Source organism: Daphnia carinata, chromosome 4 (assembly GCF_022539665.2).
Source record: "Daphnia carinata strain CSIRO-1 chromosome 4, CSIRO_AGI_Dcar_HiC_V3, whole genome shotgun sequence".
Lineage (NCBI taxonomy): Eukaryota > Metazoa > Arthropoda > Branchiopoda > Diplostraca > Daphniidae > Daphnia > Daphnia carinata.
Window position 1 is genome coordinate 7,239,400 of NC_081334.1, and position 14,572 is coordinate 7,253,971.

The following is a 14,572-nucleotide window of genomic DNA, read 5'->3' on the forward strand; positions in this document are numbered from 1 at the left end:
CATGAAGGTCCTTTCCGCTAAATAATCGTTTTTGTTTTCTTTTTTCTTTTTTCCCTTCTATTGCGCAACAAATTATGCAAGAAGTTGCTTCAATTTTCCGATAGATGGAATGAAGTCCAAGTAAGCATTCCAAAGAGATGGCGCCGTTTTCTACGTATGGAAGCCGTTGTTTCAGAACCGCGAGGCTAGTTGAAAATTCTGTAAATATTTTGTCCAAAATAAAATGAGTGCGCCCTTAAGTAAATTGGAATATCTTAAGAAGTACATGTCTTCTTCAAAAAAAGAAGAAGAAAAAAAAGTGAAGAAAAAGAAACTGAAGCCCTTATTAAAAGCAAAAGGGTAACTGTTCATAAATGTTTTCCACATCCAGTTTTATTGTTGCAGTGAATGGTACATGTTTTTTATTATTTGTTATTTACAGAGGAATAAAAATTGTTGATGAAGAAATTGACCTAAGAAAGATAGCTGCAGGTTACGAGAAAGATGAAGACCATTTAGACAACCAAGAAGATGCACCTTCAATTGCTGGAGTTTTGGATGAACGATCAGAGGAGATGAAAACTAAGCAAGATTTTATTGAGAGTTCAAAGTGGAAGCGCCTTGGGATTGATGAAAATGATGGAGGAAAACCAATATCCAAATTAAATACAGAACAAGATGTTAATTTGAACCGTAGTCGTAAACCAAAGAAAGATTCAGTTGTCATAAGAAAACCTGTCGTGGTTAAGAAAGAAAGACATGATTCAGATTCTGATCCTAGTCCACCTCGAAAAAGACATGACTCTGATTCTGACCCTAGCCCTCCACGAAGAAAAAGGCATGATTCAGATTCTGATCCAAGCCCTCCAAGAAGAAATCACCATGATTTAAATTCCGATACAAACCCCCCAAGACGAAGCAGAAAAAATTCGGATCAAAGCCCAGCGCGGAAACGGAAAACTTCCGACTCGGACCAGAGCCCGCCAAGAAGGAGCAAAGCATCTGATTCTGACCAGAGTCCACCAAGAAAACATCACAATCCTGACGATGATCTCAGTCCACCTCGCCGGAAGAAGAATTCTGATTCCAGTCCACAAAGACGCATCAAACGTGATCCCGATGGAGACCTCAGCCCTGTGCGTCCTAATACATCAGCATCTCGTGGTGGAGTTTCCGAAAAACTTACAAAAACCTTAGATGGAAAGATTGCCGGTCTTCAGACTGGTAGAGCTTTGCGCGAGGAAACGGAAGAATTACGCAAAAGAGAAGAGGAAGCCTTCCGAAAAATGGACAAGTCACTTACTGGGCAGAACGCTACCACTGCCATTCGAGCGGGAAAGATGCGTCAAATTGAAGCAAAGCAGCAAGTAGAAAAAGAAAAAGCCGAGAAAATCGCCAAGCTGCAGGAAGCTTACCAGAAATGGAACAAAGGACTCAAGCAAGGTGAAAGTCAGTCCACGAAATTAGCAGAGGACGTTCACGAAATGTCGAAACCATTGGCCCGTTTTGCCGGTGACGAGGATTTGGAAAGGTTGTTACGTGACCAAGATCGCGAGGGTGACCCTATGGCCGCCTACATGGCCAAAAAGAAGGCCAAGAGCGGGGACGGAAAGGGGAAAGCCTCCAGACCTGTCTACAGGGGTCCAGCTGCTGCTCCCAATCGTTTCGCTATATTACCTGGCTACCGATGGGACGGGGTTGACCGGTCTAACGGCTATGAGAAGATGTACTTTGAAAAGCAGAACAAGGCTGTCGCCATAGCGGAAGAGGCCTACAAATGGAGCGTGTCTGACATGTGATTTCGATGATGCTTCATCTTACTGAATAAATCCACATTTTTATTTTTATTCTCTCGCCTGACGGACTCATCCATCACAACTTTAAATTGCAACCTTTTAAACAACGAGAGCTTTGGTCAATTCCATATGAATGGCGTATACGCCTCACAGTTCTCTTATAAAGTAATACTCGACTCCATGCAGTCCATGAAAGTTGCCTAACCCATGTAGAGGTGCGGCCAAGCATGAATATCACTTGGTAAATGGAAAATCCTATCCGGAAGATGACAACCCATACTGGCCTTGACTGCTTTTAAATCATTCGTTTTATACTAAAGAAAAAAAAAACGACACACGAAAAAGAAAAAAGAAAAGGCGCTGGGTCGATTATGTTAAGTCCATTGAGTACGGTATGGTCAGATGGCGCTTTACCTCGCTGAGTGTGTCGAAAGAGAAGGGAGGAAGGTCACGGCACGAAGTGGGCCGTTTTCAGGTGTGCCCTGTCGGGCGGTGTGTGTGTCGGGGCTTTCTCTCTCCTCTTTTTTCCCCTGTTTAGTCTCCTCCTTTATGCTCAGTTTATCCAAACTTCTCTTTTTGCTGTCTCATTCTCTCTCGCTGCAGCTAAAGGCTGGCTATTGGCTCGCACGACGCGAGACGAGAAAACACATCTCTTTTCGGCTTTTGAAAGTACGCAGCCGCTCTTCTGGGAGCTTCAGTCTCGGTCGTAGCCACCTGGTAACACGTCTGCTGCTAGTGCTCTGCCTTGTACCTCATTGCTGTTTCTAAAGTTTCAGTTTTTGTTCTGTTGTGAATTGAAAGGAGATACCGATCAGTTCCAGAAGAACAGCAAGTTCGTTTATTACAACGCTTAAACCGGTGCATTTGTTTGCAAGCGTGAAAAATGCTAAGGATAATCAGCCTTGTTTCACTCTTTTGCCTCATATTGCACGGGAGTCTGGCATCCAACTCTGAGGTAAGCACCATCTGAAAAGAACTGGAAAGCATTTTTTTTTTGTTGTTGCTTAAAATGGTGATGCTTGTTAATGTCAACGCGAAGCCTCACCGGTAGATCCTATGAGGAATGCCTGTTTTCAAAAGTTTGGCCTCAAAACTAGTGACTGTATAATCCCCTCAACGACCGGGCCATCACGTTCGCATTCTATACTGCCTCATGCACTTTATGCTATCTGTACAGTCACATTCTTTTTGTATGAAAATGAGATAGGCTTGTTTGGTGTACTTGTGCATAATCTATTCTCCTATTTTGTACTTGCAGGAAAATGCGCTGGATCTTAGCTTAGGCGAAGGTATAATATCTACAAAAGAAATGATCTTCAGAACTTTTAAAGATGTTAAGAAATTTATAATTGTGACCTGCATGATGAATAGATGAATGCAGTATGATGGTATGCCGGGCTGGAAGAGAGTGTAAAGTAGGTGCCGATGGCGAAGCCGCTTGCACTTGCATCGCCTCCTGTCCCGATCACTTTGTACCCGTCTGCGGCAGCAACAATCAATCGTACGATAACTTTTGTCTGATGCACCGCGATGCTTGCCTCACGGGCGTTCACATCAGCCTCAAGAAGAAAGGATACTGCTCTAACAAATCTATCAAGAAAAAGTCCAGCAAAAAGGATAACATTAAAGAAGAAAATCATTTCGAACCAGGTGAGTCAATCATCCCTTATTCGGTAAGAACACATGTGAAAGTTGTGTTTGTTTGCGGAATCAAGTGGTTTGCTTCCAATGGGAGAGGGATGCCCTCCGCCGTCAAATTATCACCTACTTCCGACATCACACTGCCGATCAGAGCTGGTACCGGCCAGATCTGAAGAGTTACGAGAAACAGTTTGCCCGTTTTTTCATGTGCGACACATCTAAAGACAACTTTGTCGACGCCAACGAACTAGCTGCTTGCGTAACCGAAGTTCCCTTTGCCCTTCGTACCACGACCGCCACCAACGAACTTGTAAAGTAAGTTGGAAGCATTTCAGATTCTTGTTGTTACGTTTTACCCAAAACGATTAATAACAAAATATGTTTTTTTTTGTAAAGAGTTTTGTGTGTTGACGCCATCATTGATTCAGCGGATACAAACTCAGATTGGCGTTTGGACTTCGAAGAATACAAAACTCTGATGGATTCCAGTTTCCAGCCTAAAGAAAAGCGTAAGTTATGAAAATGCACTGTGTCAATAGTGTTTGCTAAAATACCTTTCGATTTCCAGTGTGCTCTTTGGAAGGGAAAAAGTACGAGGATGGCTCTCAAACAAAAGTCGACTGTAACGATTGGTAAGCCTATTTATTTCTTAAATTTTTTATAAATGCGTGAAGTGGAAATGTCATCGTACCGTGATTGGCATCGATTAGTGTCTGCGCCTGTGGTAGCTGGGTGTGCTCTTCCAAAAAGTGTGACGAAGAGCTGAATGAAATCGATGACGTAGATGAAGATGAAGATTTGGAGGATGAGTTGGACGAAGATGAGGACAAGAGCGAAGATTTAACAAGCACCAAGGACGAGGTTAAAATTCTTAAAATCGAAGAGGACATCGATCTGAAGATTGACGATCCGGACGAGGATCAACCACCTAAAATCAATTCAGATGATGACGACGATATGGATGACGAAGACAATGAAGATGATGACGACGAGGACTACGATGATGAAATCGATTTGAAGCCAATCAAGAAATCTAAAAATAAGAAGAAGAAATCTACGTAATTCGTTGGGTCTTTTTACCAACTCTTTAGTTTTATTCCACAGTTAGCTTCTGCTTTTAGTGACGTCGTTGCGTTCCAGTTTGGGGAGCTAAACCCTGCTGTCCTATTTACATTTTAGTTGAGTCTTAATCTTATCTAAGCCCGAATTGTTAGTGCATTTTATCGTGTTATACTGACGAGCTAATTTTCTTTTATGTTTATTTCTACAACGAGCTAAAATAACAACCTGGGTTAAATTCCACTTGACGCTTTCGCCCCTACGGCGCTGTACAATACATTCCCCCGGCAATCGAAATTCTACGCACCTTCAGACAGCTGCATGTATCTCGGATAATATTTTTAGTTAAAGGCGGACATTGATGCATCGATCGAGTTGCAAAACAACATGCTTGGCGTATACATAGGTGTGTATCCCGCACCCTGAAAGGCAGCCTTCGAGCTCTGCACGATCGTTTGATTGTCACAGGTATGGCGTTGTGACGAGCTTTGCATACTGTTATCTGATAGAGACAACACGGGGAAAGCCAAAGAATGTAAAAAATCTATTTCGGGTTTGCTTAACCTTATTTATTTGCGTAATCGTTTCAGAATTAGGTTGACATCAGTGAACACCTGTGCGCACAGGTTGCTTTCAAATGGGCCTGTTTGGGTGGAAAGGATAAATTACTCAGCGTGGGCGGATGACGCTTCGTTCAAAAGACTTGGAAGGTTTCTCGGTTTTGCTATCTCTTCTTTAGTGAATGGGCGTCGTGATGTGAACAGCCAGAGCCAAGGAAAACAGCTATAGAAGAGTCCTAGTGGTGGGACATCCTCGTCATCGTCGGACATGCGAAGCTCTTTATCATTATTGCCACTGAGTATGCTAGGGTCTTTCATTGTGAATAACTGCGTAAAAAGAATTGCGGTACGGGAACTATGCATGAGATGCTATTATAATGGATGGAGCAACGGTTGTGCAGGTTAAGCCTGTACACAAAACATCGACAGTTTTTTGTTTGATTTCAATGGAAAATAGTTGGAAATTTAAAAAAAAAATAAATTCACACCTTTTCTTCCCATTGTGTTCAGAGTATCGGAATCTGTGTTTTTAAACAAAAAACCTTGCGCGGTTAAGAACGATACTTGAAAGAAAAAACTGGAACATTAAGCGAAGCGAACTACAAATGAAATTTGTTGACCTTATCACACTTCTTCGAAGCGAATGACTAATACGCATAAACTTGAACTAGAAAACCCAAAAAAGAAAAGAAAATTTCTTACCAAGGAATAAAGTTATACCGGTCGACTAGGGGAAGGAGAGCACCACATGTCTCGAAGCTGACTAGCGCTAAAAGGTGTGCCCATTTCTTCCGGATAGTCACTGTTCAGTTTGGCTCTCTTTTTTGGCGTTGGCAACTGGCGTGACCCACATTCCCCCAGACTTTCTGTCTCTAGATGCCAGGGTTGATCGTGCTTAAGATGGCCAAAAGATGAGTTTTGTTCCACGTCCTCGACTTGCAGTTCATGTTCTTCACTATTCATTTCATGAAAATAGCGAACAATCTATAGACAGATAACCAAAAAAGTTATTCTTTAATATCAGTAAATGCTGTAAAAGTTCCTACTTTGATTCTTTGACGTAAACTTGGAATCCGATCGCAAAGAGTTTCAACGGGCAGCGAAAGTAGTTCTTTCGCGCTAAAGTGCTGTGCGATTAAGGACGCAGTGACGGCATTCAGTTGCGGAAAATGCAACAATAATTTGGCATCGTCATTCAAGGGCTGCAGATGTGATTCAATGTCTTGAGTGATCTCGTCCTCTGCAATGTCTTTCATGATGAAAGCCACTTGGTGATAGTTGACAGCTATGCGCAGTTTTAAGTGAAATCGAGTCTCGTATTTCTTGCGATCCTTTTTCTCGTAAAAGCGGACCAGACCGGCAAGTGAGTGCCATTGCAAAGGCGGCTTAGAAGAGCAGATAACACCTGGCGCCAATACGACTATCCAACATTTTGTGCATTTCAAACTCGTTGTCAAAACTCTTAAACGGGTTTCTTCAAATTTTTCCTGTTCATGAATGATTAGCAATGCCGTGTCTGCATTAATCAGGACATCGGGTTGATATTTAGCGGTGTAACCTAAAAATCTAAAGGAAAGAAAAACCACAAACGATCAAAAATTTTCATCAACAAAAGCTCCGATTTTGTGACTTACTCGTAATCGCAGTCATATACTACGAGGTGCCCGTCCGCTTCAATAGCATCCATGAGTTCCACATTATTCTTCAGATGCGCAGATACAATTACTGGCAGGGTGAAATCGGTTGATCCAGTGGACGACGACTTGTCAGTGTTGTTCTGCATAACTGAAGCCGGACTGCTTACGTGGATCGAATCCTTATTTGGGCTCTGACTCAAGACTTTTTCCATATTTTGTTCTTCGTCGATATGACTCTGCGATGCATCACAGGACTGGTTGAGAAACTGGATACCAGTTCCTTCTTGAATACTAAGATAAAGCTCTTGTGTAAGGTAGGTTGTAGAATTTTCTTTGTTATGCTTAAAAGAGGATTCGCTTTCCATACTGGCATCAGAGTCGTCTTCAATAGAGCTATCAACTTCCATTTCCTTAGAAGGAGAAAGATCGTGATGACGAGTTGGAGTCGAAATTGACACTGGACACGTTTGCTGGTCAGGAATGCTTTGTTGCTCTAGACAAACCGGTCTATTAATCTCTATTGCTATTTGAGTGACATTAGCAGATTGCCAGTGCTTTTCCATTGGCCACGTCGATGACCATTCATAATGGATGATGAGAAATAATAAGCTAGTCGGGAAATTTTCGGACAATTTTTCTGCAATAATGATGGGGTAGCTACCATTCGGGAAAAAAGGTGTGGATTCTGGACACCCGATCCGCGTATCAACTTCACACTGGATGCCAACATCGGTAAACAAAAGTTCGATGCGTTCGGCTAGCAAACTTGAATGACGGTAGAGACGAATCCAAATTTTGCGATTAGTTTTATCTTCACCGAGCTGACGTATCACAATCCTTTTCAGTTCTACCAACTTAGGATGCCACGCTTCCAGTTTTTTTGGACGTAGTCGTAGAAGTTGCATTACCAGCGATTTGTAATCACCTGTCATGGAGACTGCTATAGAGAATGAACTAAAAATAATAACAATTTGTTTACCTTCTAGAACTGTTTCATGGGTCTTTTCGAAATTTGCAAGTGTTCCGTAAGCAATATCGTAATCGATATTCAAAAACAAGTCGAGCCCCTTGTTTATGCCGTGTAAGCTGAGTAAAGTAGGTAGTATTTTTTTCAATTCTTTTTCTGTTGTAGAAGTAACTAACTGTCAAGAAAAGATGAGCTTTTAATTTTATGAGTTTTACCATTGTGGTTTTGCCCAGAATCTAATTCAGTTCTGTTGATCTCCTGCTGTAATTTTAAGAGATATAGACGTGTCGTTTTTGGATCCAGTTCAGCAAGTGGTGACGATTCTTTCAACAGATCTCCAATCAAAGGAGAGTTGGTCTGTTTTAAAATTTGTAAGCACCCATAGATATGGGCTTCCATTAATTTCAGCGAACTGGCTGCAAAGCCTGCAAACATTTAATTGGTAATTTTCCTAGCAAAGCGCATAGGCTGCATCACCTGGTAATTCGGCAATTGTGCGTTCAACAGGTATAACACTAAATTCTTCCGGGATGTTCGGGTTTTTTGTGACCTGAAAATATTTATCGGGTAAATAAATTGTTATTTTAGATATATTTCTTTAAATGGTATACCTCTAAGTGAGTATTTGGAACTAGGAATGCTACTTGTTGTTTTTCATTCATTTCACTCCTAGGATCTTCAAGTTTGTTTTCAATAACTTTCACGTCGGGGACAATATTTAGATCATTAACTTGACGAGCGAGGTCAAATAAGTAATCACAAGATGGTGTTTCAGGATAAGGAATATCCTTCAAAGGCACTTTTATGTTGCCTAGTGAAAGGCATGTTTGTGGGGAAAAATTGTCAGCTGGTATAGCAGGTAATAGGGGTGATGGATTCATTTTCAGAGGATCCTAATTGAAATATAGTTAGTAAGCTTGGGGTAACATTATGCATAAATATCTTACATCAAACTGTAGTGGTTGTGAAGGAATTTGTTTTGCCTCTTCGTAAAAAATGTTGGCTGGGCTGGACTCCTCATAGATGAGATTTCCAAAAGGTTCACACTTTGTAATCTGCAGATCTTTGGTTGACAAAACTTCAGGGCTAAACTCCCACAATTCTGAGAATTCCAGTGTGCTTGGATCATCCCTACAATGGTCGGTATTAGTCAGTATAAAAATGACAAGAAACTTTAAACACTTGCAATTTGGGTATAGTAGGTGTAAATTTAGAAAAGATTTCATTGTCAGTGGCATTTTGTGGCAAATATTTTTCTTCAAACCTACAATTAAATTTCTTTAGATGCTTTTATTGAGAATTAATGAGCAAATATAATACTGTATTATGTCTAAATCTGATTGTTGTTTGAAAATTTGCTGATAATCCACAGGGATTTCCAAGTCGGCTTTGTTCCAACTTGGCCGTAGAAGACTGGTACATTTTTCTTGCATTATCTTCAATGACGATGAGAATGGATCTTCGTAATAATATTCACCATTTCCATACGTTGGTTTGGAAACTAGCCTTTTCATTTTTAATTTTGTTACCGATAGAACAATCGAGACACGTGTCGTTTGAATATGACGCAATTTCTTGGGAAAATCTGTGCCCGTCAGGTGGCGGAGAATCGAAAAATAGAATGTCTTTTGTTTCAACGGTTCTCGAAATTTTGGCGCCTTCTCAAACGTGTTCGTGTCTTCGTGGAAAAAAGACGTGAACTAAATGGTGGTCATACCATGGTAAAAAAAAAAATGGACACGTCTTCGATTTTCTTTTATTTCTGGGGCCTGAATACCTTGGCCACAAATGAGTAAGTATAAACAGAATAAGAAATTAATATGGTTTGCTATCTATATTTGTGTAACCTCTAACCTGTGTTCTCTTTTACCATGACTTCAAATTATTTGGAATTTGCACGTGCGTTTTGTAGACCACAAAGTCTGCTTTAAGCATTTGGAACATACAGGTATCTTGTTTATGATATACTTTTGACCTAACCTGATCTGCTGATGACATATTCGTAATCATAGAGGGCTTATTCTGGTACAAGTTGGCTAGCTTTACGCCAACAAGAATTTAGTAGTGAAAATTCAATAACACTCCTTTTCCAAAGTCTGGAAAACTAAACGGAAAGTATCAACTAAATTCAGGTAGCCTACACATTTTGTATGATCCCATGGTTACACTGCTCCAATATCCTTTAACATGATTCCCTCTTCCGTAATCAGCAGTTTGCTAAAACATTTTAAAGTCTGCCAAAAAGTACATTACTTTTTTAATTCCCACCCATCATACGTGCCAAACAGGAAGTAACTTTTAGCCAACAGACAAAACTTGTTGAGTTTGTTGACTGATAGTGTTGCATGCCATAATCCTGCATTGGGAGAGAAATCGTGAACGATGTTAGCGAAATATTCTCGATCTTGGTAGTAATTCGAGAATATAAAGTTAAACTTCACTTTAACTTAGCCAAAATGTAATAAAATTTTTTACAAAAATGTATATATATATCCACTGCACATGCAGAACAATGAGTTACTCTGTATAAAATCCTTTCATTAATTATTTTTGTATTGTTGAAAATTTTTTCAATGTATTAATGTTTAATTTTTCTTGTTGTTTCCAGCGGTGTCGCTCTTAGCAGGAATGTAGAGGAATAAAATCTGAGGCGAAGCGCGAGACGCAGGCATTCAACAAGTAAGTCTACGTTCAAAATTGTATAAACAAACCTTATATCCCAATTGGACTCCTTATTTTCGCTTTCTGTTATATCCAAACTGATTATTATTGCCTGATCATAAATTTTCTCTTCTACTCAATAGGTGTGAACGCCTCTACTAGTTGCAGCCACAAGTCCGTTGTGCAATTACAATCAAGGTAGGAAAATACGCATTAAACTACAGCATGATTTTGAATAGTTCTTGGATGGATCGGGCAGTTGTTCCTCTTTCAGCTTTTTGTAACATATCATTGCGTAGGGAATCCTAAAGAAAGAATTTGCAACCTGTTTGGTTGTTGGTAGGATCTGCCACACACGAGATTATTCTGGGATCCATTACTCTAAATTTTTATTTCAATTTCGTTTGCCAATTTTTTTCGCATATGCCGTGATCGTCTAGTGGTTAGGACCCTACGTTGTGGAAAAACGGTAATTCCGTAGTAACCCAGGTTCGAATCCTGGTCACGGCAATTCCATATTTATCTAACAATATTGCATCGCAGTGCAATTCAGAGTTCAATGCTTCAGGAAAATCAAATCAATTGAATTAGTTTACCTTCGAAAAATCAACCGATGCATCCCAATAGCGAGCACACATTATCCGCGTTTTCCGTGAAAAACACGCAGCAAAATTAGATATACATTTTATCTATCCAAACCATAAGTGCCGGTAGCTTGGCGCGCTGCTGTAACCCTGCTTCTGGGGGGCTTAGTTCAGGGACGATTTATGGCATGCGTAATGTTTACCCGTCAACATGCGGTGGTTGTTACGTCCGGATAGCTGCCACGAGAGAATGTTGATTCCTCGAAGGCCACAGTGTTAGTTACACTGTTTCGGCGCAGCGACTAGAGTAGCACTGGGGGCAGGCAGACGTTACGTATGTCTATAGGATCGAACCTGTTCTTTTACTTTTCTTTTTTAGACATTTTTTGTGTTCTCCTTGTACGGGATCAATGATGGGAATCAGCTGAAATATTTTTGCCTACGTAGAAACATTTAAAAATGGATAACTAGGAAAATGTGTCCAGCGTAAGTTATTCCTTACTCTCGGAAGGTGTTTGATTTCATAGACTATTATCAAGGGGAATTTTTGAAAAATTTTAAGTATCGTAACGTTTGCTGAGTTATGGCTTTAAGAAAGTTTAGCTAGAAATGGGCGTCCCTATCCTGAGTATTATTAATATTTTCTTTTGAAGGTGATTTTTTTTGCCAGAATACCGTCAGGCAATTGATTGCGCCAACACGATAACTTTCTTTCGTGTGTGATTTTTTCGCTTTTCGATGAAAACTGCTTTGTTGTATGTTTTACTCACTAAACGCATAATGATATGACAAATGAGATTAGACAAGGCCCCGGGTAGGCAGATAAGACTTTGTTATGCCCTCACTTTTTGTTTCCTTTTTTTTTTTTGTCACTTGTTTTCCTGACGTCTAGTAAAACAGCACCTGGCGTCAGTGTAAACGTCATTAGCCGTTACGAAAACAAAAGATTCACTTATGGGTTTTTTCATTCTGACCTAATCCATTTACGTTCTCACTGGTGTAGTAATTCATGTTTTTACCCAGATTGATCTCGTAAGTTCTATTTTTACTCAAATTGATCTCGTAACTTCTGTTTTATCCAACATTGAAATTAATCACCTTAAAAAAAATTATAAGACCGAACTTGTTATATAATTTGAACCGATTTTGTCTGACATGGCAAGTGAAATCTTGAAAATTGCCGCGTTGTTGCGTCGTGCATTATCTTTTTCTTATTTTCGTTTTTTTTTTAAATGATGACACCGTATTGTTTTGAGATTGCGTCAGCTAGGCTAACACCAAGAATTTCGTGGTACAATTTTGAAAACGTTTGTAATTATAGGCGTGACGGCATCAGGATTCACAGGTGAACACTTTTTTCAAAGATTTTGGCGGGCGTGTATTGCCCAGTTATAAAAAAATAATCGCAATATCCAAACTGTTTCTACACACTTTTTTCCCTGACGGATTACGTTGTTTCTTAATAATTTGTGAATCTAGAAGGTACGAAACTTCAAACAGTCAGTTTTCTTGCATTAACAAAATTCTCCCATTGTTTTATCATATTGAAATTGCCTCGGTTTGGGTTTCGATTATTTTCATCGGTTTTCGATAAATCTAGGTTTTTTTTTGTTTTTTTTGGAATGACCTACTTTTTGGCATGACCTTGTTTTTGACAATTCCTATTGCACCCCAATAGCCAAATAACCCGCTCAATCCAGAGGGATCTAGCGTAAAATTCGACGTGGCTAGGGTACGATAATCGTTCAGATCAAAAATATGGGTTTCGTATAGGATGACAACAGTGCCTCAAGAATGCCAATAGGAATAGTGCATCATTTTCAGACAGCTTGCTTTGCAACGATGACGTCATTGTGTGAAATTCAAGAATTATGGGTGGGATTTGTTCATGCCATGTTACAAAAGGGATCGGATGTTAAAAGTATTTTTCTTATGCAAAACGTGTTATTTTTTTTTTTTGGTTATACTCCGTTTTAACATATCCAAAACGTTTTTATTTCCAAGAAAAATGCAAGGTTACGCAAATTACGATTTTTCATCATTTTCTTTGATTGATGGGGACCTTTGCAAGTGAATATCTATTTGAATTTTTAACTATTAGAATGCTGGCAGTGTGGCGCTCTGCTATAACCCTGCGTCTGGGGAGCTTAGTGCAGGAACGGTTTATGGTTAATCCATTGCGTCTACTCCGTTGTAACCGTGTGTTAATGTCCGCCTCGTTTGGAGTTGCGAAGGCATTTCTCCTGTGGTGGTTAGCGATTTCGTTGGTACTGATTTCAGGTCTCGTTAACACCGCAACGGCGGACAGGAGATCCGGAAGGCGCTGAGGTTGGCCTATAGGATCGAACCTGTACTTTTATGAAAAAGTTTTTTAATGGAAAATTTCGATTCTGTTTCTAATGTAAAACCAGTTGAACCGGGAAATGAATTTTTGTCAAACAAAGAGTATTTTTTTAGTAAAAAAAAAAAAAGGCTAAAACAAATCGCCCTGAATTGTTTGCCGTTTCACAACATTTCAGCACATTCTAGAAACAGTAGGGGAGAGGTTGGCACTAATTACGAACCTGTTGATCATACCTATTTTTATTTGGATATTTTTGTCTATCGTTTACGCATGGGACAAATAGCGATCGTTTCGATATGGAAGGCCGTTAACGTGACGCTAGCAAGATAATAGATATCCCCGTTTGTTGCATTCATAATAGCTGGTAGTGTGGCAAACTACTATAACCCTGCTTCTGGGGAGCTGAGAATGGGGATGCCTATGAATATGGTTGCGGTTGTCGAGTTGCTAGATTTTCAGGGCGGAGCCGCGATGCAGGTGGTTCCGGCCCGCTTAGCTACATGCCATCAATCCTCCGGCAGAAGGATTGTCGGAGGATGGAAGGCGAGTAGCTAAGCGTCAGCAGAATTTCAATGGTACACCGTGTGCCAGACCTGGGATTCTTAGATCGAACCCATTCTTTTAACGTTGAACTTTTTTACTAATGGAAAAGAACCGCTTGAATTTTAATGAAGTCAAATTTTTTCCACTTTCGATCAAGAGGTGTTCGTTGAATTTTTATATTCTTTTCACCAGTTTTTGTTTTCCGTCATATTTTGGACGCCATTGTGTTACCTAACAGAAAATAAGATAACACTCACCGGTGTGTGCGTAAGGCAATACAGGCATTTTTGCCTTCTCCCAATCTATTTTATGTTATTGCAGTTCGAACTTAAAAAGTCTGAGTTCGGAAACTAGGTGTCACTTTTGCAGTAAAAACAACCGCATCAGGGAAAGAATATTCGACCAGAGAAACTTTTCTTGGAATTTTTTTTTTTTAATTTAAATGTCTTGATTTACCATTTTCGCAACTTTCGATAGTGTCGAGAGATCGTAAAATTATTCCTACAAATAATTGTTGATGGCTTTCATTTTTAATCATGCCGTGATCGTCTAGTGGTTAGGACCCTACGTTGGGGATTACAATTATCCCGTAGTAACCCAGCTTCGAATTCTGATCACGGCAATTAATTTCATTTTATCAAATGGATCCGTGCGAAGGTTGAACTGAATCCACTTGATAATCGAAAATTTGTCGTCGGCGTATTGAAAATCTGTGAAAATTCACGTTGAAAATTGGCCCGTCTATGAATTTCCAATTAACCGTTTGATGTTCATGCGAAAGCCTAGGCTAGCATACATTAG

General features: G+C 39.9%; 3 protein-coding genes and 1 non-coding gene across 4 annotated transcripts; 3 read left to right on the top strand and 1 right to left on the bottom strand.

Annotated features, from left to right (window-relative positions):
• Positions 1-144: 144 nt before the first annotated feature.
• LOC130687738 (BUD13 homolog) lies at positions 145-1,826 on the top strand. The gene is made up of 2 exons (XM_057510921.2): positions 145-339; positions 422-1,826. Exons 1-2 carry the CDS (start codon positions 224-226, stop codon positions 1,776-1,778), a joined length of 1,473 nt encoding a protein of 490 aa, XP_057366904.1. The 5' UTR covers positions 145-223; the 3' UTR covers positions 1,779-1,826.
• A 622-nt stretch (positions 1,827-2,448) lies between these two features.
• LOC130687745 (follistatin-related protein 1-like) lies at positions 2,449-4,772 on the top strand. The gene is made up of 7 exons (XM_057510930.2): positions 2,449-2,730; positions 3,034-3,064; positions 3,147-3,425; positions 3,491-3,731; positions 3,813-3,925; positions 3,985-4,048; positions 4,127-4,772. The coding sequence occupies exons 1-7, from the start codon at positions 2,659-2,661 to the stop codon at positions 4,476-4,478; spliced, it is 1,152 nt and encodes a 383-aa protein (XP_057366913.1). The 5' UTR covers positions 2,449-2,658; the 3' UTR covers positions 4,479-4,772.
• An 856-nt stretch (positions 4,773-5,628) lies between these two features.
• LOC130687565 (uncharacterized) lies at positions 5,629-9,196 on the bottom strand. Its single transcript, XM_059494992.1, has 10 exons — positions 8,960-9,196; positions 8,828-8,903; positions 8,587-8,796; positions 8,251-8,532; positions 8,117-8,189; positions 7,855-8,064; positions 7,652-7,795; positions 6,670-7,597; positions 6,082-6,601; positions 5,629-6,019 (listed from the first exon to the last, which is right to left on the bottom strand). Exons 1-10 carry the CDS (start codon positions 9,151-9,153, stop codon positions 5,750-5,752), a joined length of 2,907 nt encoding a protein of 968 aa, XP_059350975.1. The 5' UTR covers positions 9,154-9,196; the 3' UTR covers positions 5,629-5,749.
• Positions 9,197-10,725: 1,529 nt separating this feature from the next.
• Trnah-gug (transfer RNA histidin (anticodon GUG)) lies at positions 10,726-10,810 on the top strand. Its single transcript is given in 2 exon segments — positions 10,726-10,762; positions 10,776-10,810. It is a non-coding gene; the product is annotated as a tRNA-His (tRNA).
• Positions 10,811-14,572: the final 3,762 nt, after the last annotated feature.